At 36.9% G+C, this 25,352-nt stretch overlaps 1 protein-coding gene across 1 annotated transcript in view; it reads left to right on the top strand.

Moving 5' to 3' along the window:
- LOC127637186 (piwi-like protein 2) overlaps positions 1-25,352 on the top strand; it is a 77,190-nt gene that overhangs the window by 46,297 nt on the left and 5,541 nt on the right. Inside the window, exons 9-20 of the mRNA XM_052118134.1 lie at positions 5,236-5,316; positions 6,359-6,472; positions 6,720-6,908; positions 7,412-7,496; positions 8,684-8,773; positions 8,935-9,075; positions 10,735-10,848; positions 11,938-12,126; positions 13,780-13,881; positions 14,769-14,885; positions 21,589-21,677; positions 22,789-22,894. Coding sequence (XP_051974094.1) covers positions 5,236-5,316; positions 6,359-6,472; positions 6,720-6,908; positions 7,412-7,496; positions 8,684-8,773; positions 8,935-9,075; positions 10,735-10,848; positions 11,938-12,126; positions 13,780-13,881; positions 14,769-14,885; positions 21,589-21,677; positions 22,789-22,894 — 1,417 coding nt within the window. The remainder of the gene's footprint in view (positions 1-5,235; positions 5,317-6,358; positions 6,473-6,719; positions 6,909-7,411; positions 7,497-8,683; positions 8,774-8,934; positions 9,076-10,734; positions 10,849-11,937; positions 12,127-13,779; positions 13,882-14,768; positions 14,886-21,588; positions 21,678-22,788; positions 22,895-25,352) is intronic.

The raw sequence follows: 25,352 nt of genomic DNA, 5'->3' as shown, positions 1-25,352 counted from the left end.
GTAATTCAAAAAGTTCACTTCAGAAATAGTATCACAGCTTGTGCTGTTTCTAACAAGTCATTGGATAAATGAGAATAGACAGATGGGTGTGTGTGAGTGTGAGAGAGCAATCACCTGTTGCCACATCCAATCAGAGATGCTTGCAGCTTTCTGAAGGTCAGCTTTCTCAGTGGAATATAGACGTCCAAGTGGGGTATTCCTCTCTATTTCGGGGTAGCCAGTGTGCAAGAGTCATTCACTATAGAAACAGCGATGTCCTCCGCCATTTTAAACAGTATGTATCCAATGTGGAAATTCACACAGCACTGTTCTATATAAACCATGACTAATGGATTCACTTTACGTCACCAACTGGCTCATATTACACACAAAAATGAGCTTTTGCCACCACCTGCTGGCTAATATATGTAATTTCAAAAATAAAGACAGTAACTCCTAACACAGGCACTACACTTACACTTTAGTTTAGAACAGCACGAACACAAGCAGAGTGATACACACACAGTAAAGCGTCCGAGTGCTGATGCTGTCACACCATCAGTGCTCATGGAAAGTCTCTCGTCCAATCAGATTGGAGAACCGGAACTAACTGTGGTGTGTGTGTGTGTGTGTATATATATACATGCATGTGTGTGTGTATATATTTGTTAGTCTTGAGTATTTCTAGATATACTTTGTTCCTCATTTAAATTTTTTATTATTTTTATTATTATTATCCATCTTGTTGCTGTATTTGTTCACTGGAACACTTGGCAATAAAGCTGATTCTGATTTTCCTTTCATCTGTTTGTCACAAGAGAGCATTTTCCTCATTCAAACTCGAGCGGGAACAAGTGAAAGTGGAACTAATATTATCTCATCCAACAAAATTAAAAGGCAAGGAATGTAGATAAAAAAAATATTTTACCACGGAATATATTTTACTTGTACAATAAATCCAAAACTGCCATGATAAAAACCCATAGGAAAATCCAGAGGTAATCAATGGAGAATTTTCTTCTGGGTTTGTGGACTACAACCTGAACCGCTTTATATACAGTAGAGAATATTTTGTGTAAGCCTACTTCTTTTTAAGGCCTATTAAAAATAATCTTAAAATTAATATTTTTGTGTTTGATTATTATTTAACCAATCTACAATATTTTTGTAAGCAAAAACTTGGCAACAACTATGGTATTACCAACAGGCCAGACATATGCGGATTCCCTTGTGTAGTGTCCTGAAGTCTTAGCTCAAGGGCCTGTCTGAAGTCATTCATGTTTGAAATGTACAATTAGCTTCAGTCTCTCTGGGGACTAAACACCTTGTTGACTCCTGATCACCAGGAACGAAAATATACTCCACAGAGAATGCTCTGCTGCACCTTTTCAGAACACTCCATTTCCCTCCACAGATTTAAAGTTTATAGATGGGGTCATCACAGAATTATCCAAATCAAATAAGCATAATAAAATTAGCTTTGCGGCTTAGTGACGTAACATGCAGAAGAAGATGAACAGAGAAAAAAAAATCTCTCCCATGTGTTTGTCCATTTCAAATCAAAATCAAATCCCTTTATTGTCACAACCATATACACAAGTGCAACAGTGGGTGAAAGGTGCAGTTCCAAGTAACATAGCAGTATGACAATTACAATAAACCTCTGATTTACACATAACACAGTTTACACATCTTGTTACACAACACAATATTTACCTAATAATATACAATATATTATTACTAATTGTGGCAGGGCGGAGGGCGCGGCCGGGTCGTGATCCTACGCACCCGGTCCCGTATTAGGCTAATTGAGGCTTGATTAGCCTAATACGGGACCAGTGCGTAGGATCACGACCCGGCCCCACCCTCCACCCTGCCACACTAATATATATTACTAGCATAGAGTTCTTGCTCCATTTTGTGTTAATGTAAACACACCAGCCACCGCCACGAGTCTTACCGGCCCTCTTTCACTTTTTCCAGCTGCGTTTCCGCAGTTCGGTTTTCAGTGTGCTATTAAAGAACTAATGTCAAAACGTTTTTTTTTTAATCATGGACAATAAGGCAGACGACATCCAAGATGAAAAACACAAGACTTGTAGACAACACAAACAAAAACTGCAACATTGGGTCGGAGCTCGCTGCGCAGAAGCCATACTCGACGCCATCTTGAAGCTTTCATGTTTAAAGATGATAATCTTATGGAATTCTGGTTTTTGCTTTTCGTCTTATCGAGTCCATTTAAAGCTTCTTTTAGTAATTTTGAGGCACCAGATATTCAAGCCTTTATTGTATTATATCATATAATGTATTTTGTTTATATACCTAGAAGAGCCAACTGTCAATGACACACAAACAGACAATAAAACAGCATAAAATATTAACATAAAACATAAAAAGCATTCTTTCAAAAACCACAGCGTTGCAACACACACATTCAAAACCACTAGTCTCTCTCCACTGCCCCTCCCCGAGAGCCCCCAAGAAGGCTAAATAGCTGCCCCATTTTCTGATGAACAAATCCTGGTTGCCTTGCCTTCAACATGACATCTCCTCAAATGCCGCTACCTTGCCCATCTCTGTGTATCACTCGTGAAATTAGGGCACTCCAGCCGACTTACGTCCCCTAAGGATGACCTGTCTGCCGATCATAACACTGACTAGGCCCCAATTTTTTTATGTACTTATCCCCTATATTAATGACCGCCCATTGTCTAAAATGCAGAGTCTGGGGCAAAATGAAATTTGAGTGCCCAATACATCACACAAAACTGAACCCTCAACCAAAATTCTTAGATCTTAACACGCCACTAAAAAACCTGGGTTGTGTCCCCATCTTCTGATTGGCATCGCCAGCAGGTAGGTGTGTCTTTAAGACCAAGTCTATACATTCTAATGGGGATCCAATATAATCACTGTAAAATCTAAAATTGCATAAGGTACACCTTTTGTATCTCTAGATATAGACTTGATGTTTTTTTAGAATCCTAGCCCACACTCCCTCCTCCAATACCAAGTTTAAATCTTTCTCCCATAATCTCTTGAGAGACGTTGAAGTTCCGTCCCCCAGACTCTGAATTAGCAGGGAGTAATGCGCTGATGCCCCATGACCTTTTACAAAAGCAGTAATCATACTCCCAGAGTATCTGTGGGGGGGGGGGGGTATATGTAACTCCCAAAAATAGTACAAAGCAGGTTGCACAGCTGTAAATACCTTATTTTCCAAAGGATCATAACAATCCACTCATATCCACTCAATAACACAGAGCGTATTAACCTCCCTCACAATCCACTCTGTCCAGCAGAAAGGGGACTTAATACATAACTTTGGGTTCAGCCATATGCTCAAAGCAACATTTAAATAAATGTCTGAATTAAACACTCTGGACACTTTTGTCCATACCGTGTGCAAATGCGAGATAACGGAGTGTAACTTAACTTCTCTGGTTAGTTTGATAGGCTTTGGAATGTCAAGATACAGGCAAGAACTTCCTGTTCAATACAAAACCAGTGAGGGGCTCTCTCAGGTGGAAGCAACCAATGAGCCAAATGTCTGAAACCAAATGCATAATAATAAAACAAAATCTTGGGTAGGCCTAGCCCCCATTTGTCAAACGACCTTTAACTTACTGAAGTGTAATCTGGGACATTTACCATTCCAAATGAAGGACTTTGCTATGCTATCAAATTGCTTGAAATAAGAGAGAGGGACATCTATAGGGAGAGATTGTAACAGGTAGTTGAATTTTGGAATACAATTAATTTTAATAACATTAACCTTCCCAATTATGGATTAATGTAATGAAGCCCACTTGCCCATATTGGTCAAACCTTTTTATTAAAAGTTCAAAATTAACTAAACAAATTTGCTGGGAATAAATCCCAAATACTTAATGCCCTGTTTGTGCCACTGGAAGGCACCTGGCTGAAAAGGTCTCTTATCATTTAGCCAACATTTTTGACAGTATTTTAACATCTAGCTGGATCAGGGAAATTGGATGGTAACTCTTACATTCACTAGGATCTTTGTTCTTTTAAGAATCAGACTGATCCGGGCATGTCATGGTTGGCGGAAGCTTTCCATTCTTTCTAGCAAAAGTAGAGCCAGATCTGTATAGTCTGTATAATTAAACTCAATTTAAATGCACAAGACAAAAAATTAAGGATTGCACTCCTTAGAACATGTTTTAATTTAAATTCTCATGCTCACATTTATGTGGACAAACCAGTGTTACAGACATGACAGTTGTGAAAGCGGCTACCTATGCATGATGTGGGGAAACCATCCAAAACGCTTCGACTTCTAAGACCGTAGTGAAGTATCCATTAAGGCAGCACAATTAATTGAGTTCAGATTAAAACCACAATAAGGTTTTGCAAGAAGGCTTCTTATAATTATATATATTTTTTAGGCTTTTTAATGACAGTTAGTGAAGAGGAGACAGAAAATGACAGGGCAGAAGAGTGAGAATGGGATTGGGAAACTACCTCTTGAGCTGGGACTCGAACTCAGGTCACCTACAATGCATCACCACCACATCATGAGCACAGCCGGCTAGGCTAGGGCTCTGAAAAAAGGCTGCTTTTTCAAATATATTATGCATTTCAATGCTTCAGTCAGTTTTGTTTGAGAAAGAATTGCCCTCTACCAGTCTGGACGGCAATATCCATTACCCCACGAATATAAAAGGCCTTTTTGTTGTTTCTTTTGGTTAATTATTTGTATTTTTCCGTGATGTTTTATCATTTACAGTTCACATGTCAAATCTGAGTTTTTTCCATCATGCGATTCAGTAAGTGAGGCTGTTTGTTGAAGATCAGTGAGTTTGAGACTCATCGACTTGTCATTTTGACCAATTCATTTGTTCATAATCGGACTACACTGGTCGTAATGTATGTTTTTTTTTTTTTTTAAAAGAGCACAGCACTTTACAATGTGTCAATATATTGTCTTTGTATTATTTTGCAGCATCCAGTCTTTCACCCTCATTAAATTAAGTTCAGAGCAAAACTCCAAGAAGCTTTAACAGAGCCGAATGTCACACACATTTTTCTGTTCCTGTATTTTTGTAGAAAATCAGACCAGTTCTAAAAAACATATTGTTCTTGATTCTCAACCCTTTTCTTGTCACTTTCTCTGACAGCTGGTGTATTGCACCATTTTTCTTTATGTATGAGACAAGTCTGAGCAATAATGGCTTGTTGACAGTCAATGCTGATGTCTCTCTCGCCATCTTTTTTTCTCTCTCGCTCTAGAGTGATGAAGATATTGGGGCTGAAACTGGTGGGCAGAAACCATTACGACCCCAATGGCGTTGTGATTCTTGGCAAACACAGGTATTTTGTAACGACCAGGGTGTCTGCGATTGTAATCCTGCCAAAATTGCTGTTCTCCAAGTTGTTTAGCATCACTTTATGATGACAGCCCAATGATTACTTGAGGCATGTCATGAACTGTATCAGCAACGCTTGCAAAAATGTTTTGCACACAGATTCTTTTTTTGAATGTAATGCACGAGTGCTTGAACCTAATCAACTGGGTGAAGTCATGAAGAAATGTTTCATATTTCACCCCAAAATCAAAAGAAAAAAGTACAAATTTATATTTGGAATATAGAAAATAAAAGCTTTTTTGTGACCAGTAGAACATTTTTCTTTTTTTCGTTGTGACGTTGTTTATGACAATTATGCACAATTCTTCCCAGATTTAAAGTAAAATATCATAATTTTTTCTGATTACTGTAATGAGAATTCTCATAGTAGAATAAATTAAATACAGCAAATACTACCATGATGTATTAATACTTAACAATTAAGTTAATATATCATACATTTTTCTCATTACAGTAAAGAGAATTCTCATCGTTTACTTAAATCTTTTCAACAATCTTGTTCCAAACCTGTGTGTGTGTGTGTATATATATATATATATATATATATATATATATATATATATATATATATATATATAATACACTCCCCAACCACTTTATTAGGTACACTTGTACATCTACTTATTCATGCGATTGTCTAATCAGCCAATCATGTGGCAGCAGTGTAATTCATAAAATCATGCAGATATAGGTCAGGAGCTTCAGTTAATGTTCACTGGCTGATGTGAACCGGTGAAGAAGGATGGATAGATAAATAGATTTTTTAACACTTAAGATAGAATGTTAGGGACCGAGGCTAAAATGTGTTTAATGGTTCACAAATGTCTTTTTTCTTTATGAAAAATTATGGTATTTTTTTCTTTTCATTTTGGGGTTTAAAGAATGACCTGGACATATTTTTGAAATGGATATATTTTTGGTCCAAATTATATGTGTGTTTATGAATGTTTTTGCATGTGTGCTTCTCTTGCTTGCATGTGTATCAGGCTGCAGGTTTGGCCTGGGTACTCCACCAGTATTAAGCACACTGACGGTGGTCTCTACCTAGTTGTGGACATCTCGCATAAGGTGCTGCGAAATGACTCTGTGCTGGACATCATGTAAGTGAAACCAGGATGCTGCTGTGCTGTAAAAGGTAGCTGCCTGTGTAGGCAGTATACAGCATGGCAGCTCACTAAGTTTTGGAACAGCTAATTTGTCTTCAATGTTTCAGATGTGTGCTAGACTTAGTCTTTATTTGTTCCGGTTCTTAGGCTAAAATCAGTAGGATTAATTTGCAAAACAAATTGTGTAATTATCTCAGTTTCTTGGCTCTGATGTCTTGTCAAACATTTTTGTTTGCCTTAGGAATGTGATCTACCAAGAGAGCCGAGAGAGCTTTCAGGACGTATGCACAAAGGAGTTCGTCGGTGCAATCGTTATTACACGCTATAATAACCGCACTTATCGCATCGACGACATTGAGTGGGCCAAGTCCCCCAAAGACACTTTCACCTTGGCTGATGGAACAGTGACCACATTTGTTGAATACTACAGGTTCATCTGATGTTTGGAGAACACACTTTGTTTGATTTGATTTGTAAATAATTTCAGATGAGAATGCATGTAAAATGACACAACAGATATTTCAAAATAGTGAAAGTTCCTATATTCATATATATTTAAATATATATGTGTACATGTGTAATTTCTGTAAACAGAATGCAAAACAATCCTTCTGCCTTTTTGAGGACAGGTAGTCTTGCTTACCCCAAATTTACGCCATTGGTTGAGCCAATGTTGCAGTGTAGAGCTGGTTGGACTGCACAAACAAACAGCAATGTTTGCCACAATGTTTACACTTTTTGGGGATATGAACCTACAAATGCCTTACGGTTGTCTGTGTATTAACCTGGGATAAGAGAATGTATTTTAACATAGAAATAATTCCGCACTTCTGCTTAAAAGTTTAGCCCATCTAGCTGATTCACAGTTGTAAGGGGCTAATTATTGTTTATTATTGCCTTTTCATTTTTCTAACATACTTTTTACATGTACAGGAAGAACTACGGCATTACAATAAAGGAACTGGACCAACCATTGCTAATTCACCGTCCAAAGGAGAGATCCAAACCAGGAGGAAAGGTAAAATAATGCTTATAAGTTATCTGATTGGTAGGTAGACAGTTTCGCTTGATTGCAGTGTTTTGAGTTAATTTGTTGGACAGCTGCATATCAGGTCAGGTCATTTGAATAGTGTACTTGATGGGCCTTTCCGAAATCACACTTCATACTCTCATCTAGTGGTACTGCACTTTAGAAGCTATTTATTTTGGCTTAATAAAAATACATTTCAAAGAGATTGTTTTTGTTTGTGTGTAGATGTAGTTTGCAGTGAACTTCTGTGAACACCCATAATGTAGAGGGAGATATATAATTGCTTTAAAGAGATAGTTCACATTCTCATTTACTTAGTTTACTTGACTTTCTTTTATCTGCTGAACACAAACAACTATTTTTAGAAAATTATCTCTGCACTGTTGGTCCATTTAATGCAATTGAGTAGTGGCCAGAACTTTGAAGCTCCAAAAAATCTTATTAAGGCAGCATAAAAGTAATCCATATGACTCCAGTGGCTAATTCCATATCTTTAGAAGCTATATGATAGGTATGGGTGTGAAACAGATACATATTTAAGCCCTTTTTACTATTAATGTACACTTTCACCAGCCCTCCTATGAGGACAGTTCTTCTGAATTTTAGTGATTCACAAACTAATTGCTTATTGCCACCTTCAGGCCAAGGAGGATACATTTAAAAGGGATGGATTAAGCAAAAGAAAAGAATAATCCATATTTGCACAACCCAGTAGGTGGCCAAATGCACAAAAAAAATATATGAATCGTAAAAAAAAGCAGAAGAATAACTTCTGCATAGGAAGCATGTAGATATGCATAGGAAGGCTGTTATATAGTAAAAAAAAACAGGGACTTCCATGTCTGGATCTGTTTCACTCCCACACCTATCATATCTCTTCTGAAGAAATTAATAAAACCACTGGTCATATTGATTACTTTTATGCTGCTTTTATGTGCTTTTTGGATCTTTAAACGTTCTGGCCACCATTCCACTTGCATTGAATGGACCTACAAAGCTGAGATATTCTTTCAAAATGTTTTGTTTGTGTTCAGCAGAATAAAGTCAGTCATACACATCAGGGATGGCATGAGGGGTGAGAAAATGATGAGAGTTTTCATTTTATAGGTGAACTATCCCTTTAAAGTATCAAGTTATTAGAAATTAAGATTTAGATCTGATTTGTTCCTTAACAGGTAATAACGGGCGAGATTCTTCTGTTGCCGGAACTGTCCTTCATGACTGGCATTCCTGAGAAAATGAGGAAGGACTTTAGAGCCATGAAGGTACGGCTCCATCTAGAGTCTCTGCACATATTACCCAGACATAGTTTACCTTGAAGTGTTGATGCGTTTAACTTGTCAAGTAGCATTGTGTGGGTGAACTCACTTTATATTGAAAACTGTTCAAATGCTGAATGATCCCTCTTGATCCCTGCGTGTTTGAGGATCTTACCATGCACATTAATGTGGGAGCTGAGCAGCACACCCAGAACTTGAAACAACTGCTGCAGAATATCAACGGCAATGAAGAAGCTCTGTCTGAGCTGGGACGTTGGGGCCTCAACATTAGCCAAGAGATTCTAGTGGTAAGGATGGCACATGCCGTGTATATGCTTGGATAGTGTATGGTGCACTAAAAAGATTTTAGGAGTTATACTTTGGCCACTCATGTAGTTGAAGTATGTCTGTATCTTGAAGCAAAATCTGTAGTGAAAAATGCTGTCTGTATTAGTGATTTATGCTTCTCTGGGTTTTCTGGAGTTTTTTTCGTCAGTTATTAAGGAAATATTGTTTTAGTTTTAAGGAGCTACCATTTACAAATATGCATTCTGACTGGAGCCCAAAGGGATCCATCAGTTGGGTTTTGGGTCAGTTTAGCATATATTTGGGTTTGCATCTTGTTAATTTTTTATAAAAACATATTACAAATTTGCTTGAATTATACAATGTGTTTTGCTAACATGCAAACACCATCTTTGCTTTAAATCTTGTGAGAATCAATTTGTTCAAAGATTAAATAAAACGATATAAATACTAAACACCAAACAAATTTTAGCATTCGTTTCCTTGTTTTTTTTTTTCAATTGTTTTTCAAGATGTTCTGTACCAACATCTTTGGTCGTTGCTCTGCGACTCTCTTGCAGGATCACCTTTTTTTTTAAATTTGTTTTATTGATGTCGAATCAAGCTTGAGGCACCTGTGTTGTTTTGTTTGTGGCACTGTGTCTAGCATTTTTATTACAAGGATACATACAGTCTTAATGGCCTATAACAACACTGCTTTGCCAAATGATTTTAGGACCTTAACTAATCAAAGTATAAAATAAATCTATAGTATTTAGTATATAGTATAGTATTTATATAAAAGAAAAATACAATAAAAGGCATGAAAATCCAAATTTTAAAGTAATTGTTTACCCCAAAATTTTAATTCTCTCATCATTTACTCCTCCAAGAATTTCTCAAGTCTATTGGTCCATACAATGCAAGTGAATGGATGCCAAACTTTTGAAAATCCAAAAGTATTCCATAGGACTCGAGTGGTTAATTCAATTTCTTCAGAAGCGATATACTAGGTGTGTGTGAGAAACGGATCAATAGTTCAGTCCTTTTTTAAGTTCTCCTCCCTGCTCATTCAAACTCTGCTTTAACTTTCACATTCTTCTTCTTGTGTTTTTGGTGATTCACATTATTCATGCATATTGCCCCCTATTGGGCTGGGAGAATCAGCAAAAAAGGACTCACCCAAACCTATTATATAACTTAAGATGTGGATTTAAACACAAGTCATATGAATTACTTTTATACTGCCTTTATGTGCTTTTGGGATCTTTAAATGTTTCTGGCCACCATTCACTTGCATTGTATGGACATACAGAGCGGATATATTCTTTTAAAAATCTTAATTTGTGTTCTGCAGAAGAAAGAAAATGTATACGTCTGGAATGGCATAAGGATGAGTAAATGATGAGATAATTTTTGGGTGAACTCTCCCTTTAAGTAATATAAGAATGGAGTTCAGAAAGAATGGACTGTAAGAATGGAGTTCAGAAAAGAATATACGGAATATCCCTAATAATATTGGCCGATGCCTCTAATTTACTACAACTATTAACTTACACTCGTGTATTGTTCATCCCTCATTCGTTGTATCAGCTATTTTGATTTGCTTATTATATTTGTTCATTATGATCTAGGGGGGTGCTTGTAGCTAGCTTCAACTGTAACCTTTTCTTTGTACACAGACTCAAGGAAGAACTCTGCCCAACGAGACAATCTGCATGCATTCTGCCTCTTTCGTCACATCTCAGTCAGTAGACTGGTCTAGAGAGGTGGTCCGAGACACCTCCATCAGCACTGTGAGTCAGCACAATCCGAGATCTCTGACACAGCACATGGTCTTTGAACACAATCACTGAGGGTCAGCAGGCACACGTGAGGCTGACACAAGGTGTATTTCAGAACCAGTAAAAGCTGGTTTTCTTAAGCCATAGGCACAAAGGAACAAACACTGTCTTGGCTGGTACTAATACAGTTGAAATTTGGTATTGCAACATTGTTACTGCCTCCTTAAGAGGAATCACTTCTGTTGTCACCTTCCTCATTTTGGATAGATGCATCTGCTAAATTAATAAATGTAAATGTACATGAAAACAGGGCTTGAATTAACACATTACCATTAAGGCACAAAAGACATTGGGAAATGGGTCTTTGAAAAACACAGAGTGTGTCTCATTTACTAACTGTGCATAAAAACATTGATGTTTAAACTCTGTGCCTGAAAGTTTTCGTATAGAAATCATAGTTCATTAAGTTAATTCTGGATAAAATACTCAAACCCCACAAACTCAAAACACTTTTCTTAGTAATATGGAATGTGTTAAACTTAAATATATTTGTACATCCTGTTTAATTAAAGCAAAATCACATGAGCAAGAGTGCTGTATGGCCCTACATCCCAGTTGCCTCTGTTTCTGAGACCGTCAATCCATGCATCTTATCACGTGGCTCGTTGTGCATGACACTGCGGAGACTCCGCCTGTGGAGGCTCATGCTACTCTCCTTGATCCACGCACAACTTGCCACGTGCCCCATTGAGAGCGAGAACCACTAATCGCGACCACGAGGAGGTTACCCCATGTGACTACCCTCCTTAGCAACCGGGCCAATTTGGTTGCTTAGGAGACCTGGCTGGAGTCACTCCGCACATCCTGGATTTGATCTCGTGACTCCAGGGGTGGTAGTCAGCACCAATACTCTCTGAGCTACCCAGAACCCCACAATGCCGATGATTTCAAAGACATCCGTGGTCAGAACCTCCATGTTTCAGTGAAGGAAAACTAAATGAGATACTGATATCATCCATTAATTGGATAAACCTTTTGCTCTTACATGCTCTTATATAATTTTCCCTTTTTGTCTGCGCTCCCATGATCCCTCTCCATCAGGTTCCTCTAAACTGTTGGGCTGTTTTCTATCCACGGCGGGCATCTGATCAGGCCGAGGAGCTGGTGACCACCTTTTCAAGGGTGGCCGGACCCATGGGCATCAGAATCGATCGCCCCATACGCGTGGAGCTACGAGATGATCGAACTGAGACCTTTGTCAAGAGCATTCACTCTCAACTCACCAGTGAGGTGGGCAAATTAATATTTATAGCTAATATGTTAGACTGTAAATAACAGACTTTAAGATTTTAAGAGGTTTATGTTAAGTGATATCACTCAGAAAAAGTACTCTGGTATTACCATGTATTTTTGGACATGGTGCCATTGTAATACTATGTTTCTTGGACATTTAACATGGTATTATGTTAATCTTGTGTCTTTGAGTACAATGTGAATGCCAGGGTATATGAACATGGCAATCTTCCAGTACCATAAATACTAGTATATATCCTGAGGTTACCAGAGCCTGCCAGATCCATCTCCGGTCATGGCCGATGTCCAACTCCCACTGCTAAGTTTAGCGGAGTGATGATGACCAATTTCAGCCTGTTCCAGCCAGACTTCACTTCAGTCTACAAAGACAGACTTCACAGAGTTGATGCAAACTCAAAGACATAGGATTCTTTATTAGCCACTGTCTGAAGCATGGGCTCAAGATAGTTCACAAAAATTACCTGCCATTAGCTTCAAGCTGGACTGCGATGCTGCTCAATGAATGACCTATATCATCTTGGTCAAAGGAGGGACAACACACACTTTTCTTTTTTTTAATCTCCTTTTCTCCCAATTTGGAATGCCCAATTTCCACTACTTAGTAGGTCCTCGTGGTGGTGCGGTTACTCAAACAACAAGTCTCAGTTGCCTCTGCTTCTGAGACCGTCAAACCACACATCTTATAACGTGGCTCGCTGTGCATGACACTGTGGAGACTCAGCACGTGGAGGCTCATGCTACTCCCCGCGATCCAAGCACAAATTACCACGTGCCCCATTGAGAGCAAGAACCGCTAATCGTGACCACGAGGAGGTTACCCCATGTGACTCTACCAGAGATCGACCGATATAGGATTTTGCAGATACCGATAACAAGATGGGAAGGCAAGCCGATAGTTTTTAAAATTGATACTGAATTAAAAAACAACATGTAAATTAGGGATGCACCGATACCACTTCTTCTCTTCCTTTCAAATCCCGGAAATCTCCGTATCGGCCAATACCGATCCCGATACGATACCAGTGTTGTTTTTTTGCATAATCGGTTTTGAATATCTTTACATTATTGTGTGGAACTAATTGGGAATACTCTTTAATATGTAATATTCAGGAGCATTCACTCTCAACTCACCAGTGAGGTGGGCAAATTAATATTTATAGCTAATCTGTTAGACTGAAAATAACAGACTTTAATTAAAGATTTTAAGAGGTTAATTTATTGTACAGCTGCTTTGAAAAGACATCTGTTGTGAAAGCACTTTACAAATAAATTTGACTTGAATTGACTACAATGGTATATATCAAAATCCATATTATTACAAAATTATACCATAATTGTTCTATGGTACACCCACCACTGAAGCTTTTAATTCGGGATATAATGGCAATTATTCTACATAGGTTCTACATAATCTATTAAATTGTAAATGGTGTCCTTTTAGGTTAAATTACTCCTAAATGAACTAGTCTGTCCATTCATATTTGTGATTAAATGGGCATTTGGAACATCTGAATACTGTTGATTAAATGTTGTGTGAGGATTATTTGGAGGTTTAAGTTCCATTTAAATGTTTATTAATATTAAATTGCAGTGTTGGCTTAGATATTTTCCCTCTGTCCTGTTTTTCAGCCACGTGTTCAGCTGGTTGTGTGCATTATGACAGGGAACAGGGATGACCTGTACAGCGCAATCAAAAAGCTCTGCTGCATCCAGAGCCCAGTACCATCACAGGTTTCACTTATACAATGACACTAAACATTAGCAACATTAAAACATCTAGTTTGTAATTTTTTTGCATCACCAGTTCCCTGGCCTGTTCAGTTACTGATCAGTTAAACCAAACATAATTTAAATTTTTGGGTGAACTATTGCTTTATCTCACTTGCTCTCATGCCATCCCACATGTGCGTGACTCTTTTCTTCTCCCGAACACAAGTGAAGATCTTAAGAAGAATATCTCAGCTATGTAGGTCAATACAATGCAAGTGAATGGTGAACAAAACTTTGAAGCTCCAAAAAGTATACAGAGGCAGCATAAAAGTTATCAATAAGACAGTGGCTTAACCCATGTCTTTTGAAGCAAATCGGTTTAGGGTGAGAACAGACCAAAATACAACTCTCTTTCACTGTACATCTTGTCATTGCAGTCATGATTGCAATCATGATTTCAAGCTTGATGACAGCTTCAAAGTTTTAGCCACCCTTTACTTGCATGATAAGAACCTTCAGAGCTGAAATCTTCATTTGTGTTCTGCAGAAGAAAGTCACACATGTGGGATGGCATTACGGTGAGTAAATGATGAGATTCAAATTTATGAAAAAAAATCATTTTGGGGTGAACTATCCCTTTAACGTTCAGTAAATTAGTTCTATTTGGAAGCTTTTGGGGGGTTCACCTTAAAGACAAATTGAAACTACGTTCAACTTCTGTAATGTTACACATAGTGTGGCCTGAAAGTAGGACCAGACTAGGTCTGTATCCATCAGGGTTTGTGTGGGGTTTTGAATCCTGTTAAGCTATGATTATTGCTTAATATTTTTTCCATGCCCAGCAGAAAAGTTGTTTCAGAAGGGGTTTTGTAATGTCCAAAATCTGAATCTTACTGTTACTTTTCTAGGCCATCAACTTGCGCACCATCTCCCAGCCCCAGAAACTACGCAGCATCGCTCAAAAGATCCTTCTACAGATCAACTGCAAACTGGGAGGAGAGCTTTGGACTGTTAGTGTTCCTCTGGTAAGTGGGTGACAATCAGCTCTTGTGCTGTATTGTACTGTATGTCACACTTGATAAAAACACATTTTAAAGTAACTGTGGAGTATTTGGAGTGAGCCTTAAAAATGGCCAGTCCAAAATGAGAACATGAAGTATGCTAGTGTGTAGCCCACTTTGCTTTTAAATTGTATTATTTGTCATCAAACAAATAAGCACTCTTCACAAATGTGTATGGTCATGGGTAAGTGTGAATGACACATTTAATTAAATGGGAAAATAAAATTGAAAAAGTCAAACAGTTGCAAATCTTTATTAAATAAGTAACTTAATTCTATTTTCCCATTGTTTATTTTTCATTCAGTGATGCTCTTGCATGGAGCATTCAGATTCTGTTTTGACCTTTATTCCTGCCACATGGGTTTACATCTTTCTTTTGGACTATAAAGCTCTGTTCCCCCACATGTATAGTACACAAGCAAGAACAATGAGTATTAAACGTACAATAGATCAGTGTTTTACTCCGACCATGACACTAGGAAAAGAAACATTGAAATGTCAAAATTCAACCATTTTATTTCTGTTCTTTTGTAAATAACTTGTTTTTCAAGCTTGTGGAAGGATTGAAACTCTTATTATTTGACATTTTATCTTTTCCATGATTATTATCAATTTTAAATAAGAATACAAAATACACATTTTGACGCAACGCTGTGACACACGATAAAAAGTATCTTTTCCATGTTAATAAAGAGTTTTTTTTCCTAACCAGCACAACGATCGACAGGGCTGTATGTTTTTGGAGTGGTTTCTATTTCTGCGACGTTGCTTCAGACAGAGCATTCAACAAATAAAAATAATTACAGTATATTAAAGCCGGCATCTCCCTAGCTGATTTTGGCCATGGGTGTCACACACCTACCAAATATTGTGCTTGCTGTCTTGTTCTCTTCAGTCCGATCTCTCACACACAGTTTCAAAATAGCAGAGGGGAGACATACTGGCTCATTTTACTTTCTCTCCGCTTTCCTGTCAAGTGGAGTTCGACGAAATAACAACAGGAGCGCCATGTGGACATAAACAATTGTAAAAGACTGAATAAGGATGCTATTCATAAAGTAACTTTCCCTGTGTATGTGTGTGATTGTGTATTTATCCCCTCTAGTCTTGCCGTAGAAAGGGTTATTGCACTTATGTGAGAAAATTAGTTGCGTTCAATAAACACAATTTTCCATATGTGATTGCTCTGTTTTCTAAACTATTTTTGTCAGTTATCCACAAATTAGTGTATGAATATCGCAGTGTTGCGTCACGCCTGGTGTGGACAGACAGACTGCTTGTTGCTGGAATCTTTTCACGTCACGTCTGGGTAGGACAAGGACAAAATGCAAATACAATTTAAGCATTGGAGAGTGCCAGCTTGAATTAGCCTTGTATTATTTGCTAATTTTGATTTAATTTGAATCTCCATCACAACAAACTTTACAATAAGTAAATAGAAACTGGCAAACTGAAAAGCAAAGTATAATGGACAACTAACTCAGGGTTCCCACACATCATGGAAAACCCAGTCATGGAAAATTAGAAAAATATCTTAATATCTTGGAAAATAATTATTTGTCCTGTAAAATATTTTAGTATAATAAAACAGTTTAACTGTGTTGCTAGCCAGGTTTTTGTTACATGTACAAAAAAATGGTAACAATTGGGACTGTTGAATAAGAGTCAAATACATATTAAATATTTTTTGTCAATGCCACTGCCTGCACATTGTGAAACAATGTCAGCGGTTAACTTTCATGAATGAATCACTGCCAGTTGAGCACATTTTGTGCTCAACTGCTGTCATCTCTGCTTTGCTCCGACGAAGTATTGATTATAGTACAAAAATATAATTTTTTCGTTCCAACATTATGTTAACCACAAAACATTTAAAGAGGCCCTATTATGCTTTTGGGGATTTTACCTTTCCTTTAGTGTGTAATATAGCTGTTTGTGCAAGAACTACAAGAAACGGGCTGTTTGTAGTCCAGCCATTTCTTCCGTAAAGGAATGTAACATATTTGCATAATGTCCGCCTAAGGGCTACTTTGGCCCACCCTCAATCAAACGAAGTTATAGCTGAGGCCAGGATGAGTTAGGTTAGTGCTGTCGTCATGTCGAGAAGATGCTGTTTTCTTCACTGCGAAAGCAAAATCTTTTTGTTTGGACTTCCAAAGGCAGATGAGTTGAAGAATCAGTGGTTAAAATTCATTTGAATTATTTGGCAGTACAACCACAACCAATGCCAGATTTTCAAGAAGGTTACTTCTGAAAGATGGCGCAGTTCCCACTTTGTTGGGACAATCTTGCTCTTCAGGATCACTACCTGTATGTATGTATGATTATTTGTGGATTTATCTGCTACCATGTGTACACCCAGTGCACAGCTGTAGGCCTCTGCTAACCTGCTAGCTAATGTTATTATGTTGAACTAGTTTTGCTAATCAGCTGTGTGCCCATTTTTACCTACATTTGTGTAGAATTATGCAAATTGTTTGTCGTTCTTATTATCATGAATAGTGATCAAGTGTGGAGATGGAGTTATTTTTACAAACTTTCATTTTATGTCTGCAATCCCCTGTAGTGCTTGGCTAACTTTCTATCTAATGTTATTCTTTTGGTAAGGGTTTACTATTTAGATGTTGGCCAGCTTTTACCTAAAACTGTGTAACAAAATGGTCTATCTCAAGAGTCTTATGTAATTATATAATTACAAGCTGTAATATTATGCTATCGGTAGTGCTTGGCTAACTTGTTCAACTTGTCCAACCGGGAGTAACCCTCTGTTCTCCGTTCATATCTCGGGCAAAAAAAAGTTTGGCTACACCCATTCCAGCAAAAAAATGACGAACTTGGATGCACTACGTGTCTTTTACTTGAAGCTTTGTCAGGTTCACAGTAATCAACAGTGTACTTGTAAGAAAGCTACATTCTTACCACTGTGAAATGTCTTGCTCAAATCGTGCTTGTGAAGGTGGTTCGGGTCAATCAGCTTGTTCTTCCAAACTTTCATTATAGGACTCAAACTGGTAAGGCAAGAACCGAGGCCACTGTAACCATAGTTACAATTGTGTTTACAGAGCTGCTCACCAAGCCTCGGGCATTACATTTCCGACACCCACTCGTCGTGGTTGACCAATGACAAAGTACTATGCTGAGCAATCTGAGCAGACCAGGCTTTTCGGAAAGGGGGGCTTTAAAGAGACAGGTCCTAAATCAGAGCGTTTGAGCCAAAGGATGAAAATAGGAAAAAAATATATATTTTTTTAACATTAAAGCATGTAAACCTGTTCTAGTAGACCCCTAAAATAAATTAATTAACACCATGGAAATCTAGGCCCGCGGACGGGCCCTTAAATGTACAAAATAAAAGTATGCGATAAACAAAACAGCTGTGTGTTACATTGGTACACATGCCACATATCTTTGGAAAGCTACATTTCTTGATTTTCTATTGATATAAACCATTTTAAGATACAATCACAACAGCAGGTACAATCTATATCTTTGTCAGACCACCAACATATAAACAACCAATAACAAAATTTAGGCAACTCACCTATGATGCCTCATAGTTGTACACTGAGCCATAACTTCCCGACAAAAACGGTGTTGTTTCATTGTCAAATGTCCAAATGATCAAATCAAGTAAAATGTTTAGTCCAAATCACAGTATTACATCAATAAATATCCACAGACTCTTGTTGCATCATTTCAAAGCACCTGGCAGCTGTGCCTAATCTTTCACATATTACCGTAATAACTTCAATTCAGATGTAAACATTTCCTATATCCGGTATCAAAATGGAAGCACGCACTCTGACCTTTCGATTGACACCTCATTTGACCCAATAGGAGCTTCCATGTCCTGTCCACAGCCTTCAATACCCAACCACCATCTGTGTCGAGTGTAAGGGCATACCCACTTTCCTTTGTTTACTGATCAAACCAATTACATTGAAGAGTGGAAATGACTGACGCATCGTATAGCCAATGAAATTCTGAAAACAGTGATATGCGGCTTTAGTGGAACGATTAGATGATCGGCTCTGTTGTGTGTGATAGCAAAGTTTCCTCGAAGTTTACCCACTGGTGTACGCCTCGCAGTAAATGCATGCAGAGCTGCTTTGGAACTGTTTACACATTTGGCGATTTAAATATGGTGAAACGGACCTGAAAAACAGGATTTTCACCCCAGGATGTGATATAAGAAGGCATTCATTGTCAAAATTCTGAGTTTGGAGATGAAATTTCTGAAAACAATACAGATGATTCAGAGGCAGATGGAGAGATGAGACACGGCTCTGGACAAGTAAGTGTTTTCTTGTGTTTATAACATATATTACTGTATATTCCGCATAAATAAGCTTTAGTTTGAATAATGAATACACATTTTGTAATTACCCTTTGTCCTGTGTTTCCTCAGTGAGTGTTTGAACCGTTTGTGCGTGTTTTTAGTTCATTGTTTGTTTCAGATCTATTGACATGCTATATAGATGTTTTGTATATTTACTGTAAATATATATATATATATATATATATATATATATATATATATATATATATATTAGTAAATAAATCAATAAATATAAGTTGAAAATAAGAATATATGTTGTGTTTGAGAGTCTATTTGTTACAATGCGGGAGGTGGGGGAGGTGTAGGGCCATCTATTTGTTACAATGCTGAATTCATGGGGAGGTGTAGGCCCATCTCTTTGTTCCATAGTACATTGGCAAAGTATACAGTATTTACAGTAAATATACATACAATAATACATTTTTACACACTCGAAAAGAAAAACTAATATATATATATATATATATATATATATATATATATATATATATATATATAGAATACAGAAAAGATGGAAAAGTTGTGTCTAGCTTTGTAAATTACATTTATTTATTATCCCCCACTCAGCAAGCGGCCACATAAAGTGGAGCAGCAGGACAGCACCTCATCAAGAGAGGAGGGCTTTCAGAGATACCCTTGCTGAGGAGCTGGCAGAGTTGGGGTCTCAATCCACAGCCAGACCCGTATCTCCTGCTCCACGAAGAGCACATCACAGGCTGTTGCACATCACCAAATCTTGCACCGCTGGTCGCCTGAAGTGCAGGCAGTGTCATGCAAAGACACCAGTGAAGTACTCTCCTGTGTTGTGCCTATGTGCTTTGTACACAAATGTGACTGCTACAATGACTGGCATGTTGCTAGAAACATGTACAATTTTATAATGGTTTGTAAATACTTTATGTAAAAATTAATGTAAATAGTTTGTTGTGTATTTTTTATATAAACAAATTGTCCACCATAGCACTAGTTTTGACTCTTTTATATGCACAACATTTAGTTTCAAGAAGGAAAAGGCACTCTAATGTGTTTATGCATCAGTTACTCTGTGTCAGCAAAACTAATAGTGGATCTGGATATGGAATATGATAGCTCTAAGTGTCATCTTTCATTAGAGCCCAAAATTATGACTGTACGTTGAAGCGCTCAAAAGTTGCAGCCTTTTTGTCCTAGGTTTCCAAAGTGACCTTTTGGAGTATCCAAAAGACACTTTTGTAAAACGCCTGGGTGTACCCTTAGAAAACATGTGTAAAATATTCATTTTTTATGATATTGTTATAACATTTGAACCTGGACTAGGTAAGGATTCATGCTGTGATCCCATTGTGTTCTCAAGCTAATAGCTACAAGTTATAGTCATCTGCAGGCATCTGTATGCAAAAAAATTTCAGGCGGAAAAGAAAATTCTATTTCATTGTGTTCAAACTTCTATTACTCAAAATCAGTAGCACTTACAGTAATTCTGACTGCTGGAGAAAAAACTTCAGAGTGTCCCCTTTCAAATGTGACCAAAACCATGCATGTACTCCAAACGGTTCAAGAACAGCTTTAAATTTACTTTGGGTATGCCTTGATTAGGCGTTTTAGGCTAATTTTACAGGATTGGGAAGAGGTTAACCTGTAAATTAGCATAATATGGGTTCTTTAAATTAAATATTTTACACCGCAATGATGGACGGACCATGGATTTTTTTTGACAACGAATTCACACTTGAGTTGGTAGCGTGGTGATTCGTTCTTCATACCTGGGGATATGAATTAATTTGTAATAATTCAACAATTAGATTCTGCTTATACCACAGTTACCACATTTAGTATGCAGAAAACTTGGGACAGAATCATGTAATGGAATATGACATATTTGGACAAAAATAAATGTTTAAATGCACAATTAATCAAATTAAAACTGCAATATGTCCCAGTGTGTTAATTAAATTGCAAAGTTCTGAGATTTTAATTAAATCAATATATAATCTGCAAGTGATGCATGCTTCAAATTGAATTGTATTTGAAACACCATCATAATCATCATGCGCAATTTTGTGTGTGTGAGCTCACTGAGAGAATACCACTTTGAAGTGTTCAGCACATACAGACTATGTATTTATTTAAGTAAATCACAGCTTTACAGGGATTAATAATCACTCTTGGCCATGTAGCAAACTGCTTATCTGGAGGTGAGAAACTACCATTAAAAAAAACAGAGAAATGCCAATTTAAAAGCTTGATATTAATGGACACTTGTTGGGCCCATGTCCTGGAAATGTCCTGGAAAATTGTGCCTTGAAAAGAGTGGGAACCCTGCTAACTTCTAGTTTTGCATTTTAACAGAAATACCTGATGGTGATTGGAGTGGATGTTCACCATGACACATGCAAAAAAAGCAGATCGGTCATGGGCTTCGTGGCAAGTCTCAACAGGTAACTTAATACCACCTAAAATGTAGTATGTATGTTCAACTTCTGTAATCAAGTGTTTTATTATGTGCAACTGCCATTTTATTAAGGAATATTCTTGGTTCAATACAAGTTAAGCTTAATCGAAAGATTTTGTAGCATATGGATTACCACAACTAATTTTGACTTATCCCCCTTTTCTTTAAAAAAAGCAAAAATCTGGGTGACAGTGATGCACAGGGAATGGGGCCAATTTTTTAACATTAAAATACTTTGTGTATAGCCACAAGACATGAACAATATGCATGTTATTTAGTGTGATGAAATCACTTGCTAACCATTTCTGTGTAAAGTTAAAGCCAATTTTACAACTTTGTTGCCACGATGATGAAATGTCAACAAACCCTAAATGAATATAAAGTATGATATAAACAAATATTACAACTCAAATGATATGAGTTTTACATATTACAATGCAAGTAAATCACTTGCATATGCGACCAAATTTCACGCTATTTGACAAAAAATATCTGTTATAAGCCACTGGCTTCTAAATGTTACAATTTCAGTCACCTGATGTTAAGTACTGATGTTGCAAAGAAGTTATTAGCACAGATAATTATTCACATTCACAGTTTGACTTGTTCTGTGTGTCCAGATTAAGAAAGTGTTTTACATACCAATGTAAATACTTTTTGCTAGGAAAAATTATGCAAGTAAACCATAAATATTTAACAAAAAAATATATATGCAACATATGTTATTTCTACTGAATTTGAAAATATTTCAAAAGCTAAAATGTGACCAATATGATCAAAAACTAATGACAAAATTTAATTTGTAAAATGTATATTTTCGAATGATACCTAGAAGGGTTACCTAGAAGGTCAATTCATAATTAAAAGCATTAACTGATTCTTGCAGATGTGAGCAAAATAGAAATGAATTGTTAAATTGTAACAGAAATATACCCATATGAATTGAATTGCAAACGAATCGAGAACTTGTGAATTGGAATCAGATCTGTAAATCTGTATCCGTATCCAGCCCTTGTATTATTACAGTTATAGGTTTTGTTTTGTTCTTTGACAGAGTTTGTGAATATTATAACCCTGTATTTATTGTCCTGGTACAGCATGCTGACCAAATGGTACTCCAGAGTGACTTTCCAAATGCCTCATGAGGAAATCATCAATGGCTTTAGAGTGTGTCTGCTTGCCGCTCTGCAGAAATACTATGAGGTAAAAAGGGTATTCTTGCACTTTTATACATGGCAATACTAACCATTTAAAAGATGGGTTTTACAACACTCAATGAGTGAGGAATGCAGGTTAACATGATTTTAATGTGATAAATTTACTTACAAATTTTCTGTGTAAAATTACATCCAATTTTACACATTTGTTGTATGATGACATAATACCATAATCCCAGTAATTTAGTAGTCTGATTCCCTCTGCTCTTTCTTCAGGGTACTGTAATAAGCGTTCACGACTGTTTTCATCAGAGCTGTTTGAACCTTGTATTTACAAACCGCGGTTGCATAACCATTGTGCTTTTAATACGCGTTGTGTTCACCAAATGTGCAAGTGTATTACTGACTTTCTTCAGCAGAACACATTTGAAGAAAAATATCTTAACACAGTTGGTCCTTAAAATGCAAGTGGATGGTGATCAGACCTTTTGAAAATGATGCGTTACTTGACCCTTTTTAGGAGGGCTTCAGACTTTGCAATCGAGACCACTTTAGTGGCTTTTTCCACCTGTAAAGACTGACTTAAGTGGGAGCCAATAGCATTGGAGTGTGGGCTGTGAAGGAGCATATTATAGGTTTGACCAACTGAATGAATACACCCCATTTACTCATTATATTTATGAGAGAGTGAGGATCAGCGACTTTTGACCGATTGACAGAGAGGAAGCATGTCAATGACATTAGGACATAAATAAAACATAAATAAAAAATAAATTGAATTCTGTGGCAACTCAAACACAAAGACAATGTTAAGCTTCATTTAATGAACCAAATAGCTTTCAGCTGTGTTTGATATAATGGCAAGTGATTTTCTAGTACCAAATTAGCAATTTGGCATGATTACTCAAGAATAAGGTATTGGAGTGATGGCTGCTGTAAATGGGGCCTGTCTAGATTTGATAAAAGATTACTTCTTCAAATAGGGATGGTGCTGTTTTTTTACATCAGTAATGTCCCGACTATACTTTGTGATTAGTTGAATGCCACTTTGGTGAATTAAAGTACCAATTTCCTTCCGAAACAGCAGAATCTGTACATTATTCCAAACTTTTGGCCACCAGTGGATGTTAATGTGATATTTCAGTTTATTTGATTTTATATATATGTATATATATATATATATATATATATATATATATATATATATATATATATATATATATATATAAATTTGCAGTTATACAAAATCTGTTTTTTGCTTTGTAATTATGGGGTATGTAATATAGATTGATATGCTGTATCATGGTTAGAGGTCGACCAGTATTGGTTTTTTCAGGCCGATGCCGATCTTTTGAAATCCGGGTCGGCCGATGGCCGATTAATGCTGTCGATTTATTTTGGCCAATATGTGCTTGTTTTTAACCTCTTATTTGAACCTTTTATTTGAAAGATAAAATGTAACACAAATAATTACTTAAGATAGACAACATTTCTCAACAAATACATTTATTGAACACTTGACCAATCTGCACTTGTACACTTAAAATTAAAAATGTATAATGTAAAAACATATTGTATAAATAATGTATAACAAATATATTAAATAAACAAAGCAGGTGTTACGAACTGCTCCGAGACACGAAGGTTGAGATCCAAATGCAGCTTTAATTAAGGGGCAATCCAGACACGTAATCCAATATTCAGAGCATCCAAGAGAAGCACAGGCATAACTAGGGGTGGGTATCGTTAAGGTTTTAATGGTATTACTATCTTACCGATACTGCTTATCGAGCCGGTACTTTAACGTTATTCTTAACGGTTCTTTTTGTTATATATATATATATATATATATATATAATTTTATTTCAGGAAGGTCTACTAACATTACTGCTCAGGTGTGGTCTAAAAGAAATCTAATAAAGTTATCAATTGTAAAATAACACTGCATAGTTTATCATAGATAGATTAATGCTTATTAATGCAGAAGTTATTCATTCAAGAGCTGTAAGTGATTTTCTCTTTGCCTTTTGTTGTTTGATTCACAGTAATGGCTCAATCGTCACATGTTTAATAGACAGCTTCCCCTTTAAGACCGAGTTCAGATCTAATAGGCTCCTGATGCAGCATATTTTCTCCCCAACTATTTCCATAACTATGTCCATTTAAGACATAAACTGTGTTTAAGTGAATCTCCAAGCCGGTCGTTTTGACATTTTTGTGTATAGTTGATCATTTAGACGCATGAAACCCAAAGTAGCCTATACTTTGCGGTGTTTCGGAGTGCGCGCTGCCTTGGGAACGATATCTCTTGCGCTCTTTTTATTATTAAACGCGTCCCGCAATTTAGCAACAGTAGCATTTTACAACAGTCACCGATCGTGCTGATTCTGACGTTAAGTTTGAGTTTTAGGGAGAAATGTCAGTGCACCGCTGTGAAGGGAAGGAAGTTGTGCTAGACAGAATGCGGCTTATGTACAAATATTCTTTTTATAATCTTTGGAAGG

The sequence above is a fragment of the Xyrauchen texanus genome, chromosome 4 (assembly GCF_025860055.1).
Source record: "Xyrauchen texanus isolate HMW12.3.18 chromosome 4, RBS_HiC_50CHRs, whole genome shotgun sequence".
Lineage (NCBI taxonomy): Eukaryota > Metazoa > Chordata > Actinopteri > Cypriniformes > Catostomidae > Xyrauchen > Xyrauchen texanus.
The sequence above is the reverse complement of the archived record's forward strand: the minus strand, read 5'-3'. Positions and strand labels throughout refer to the sequence as shown.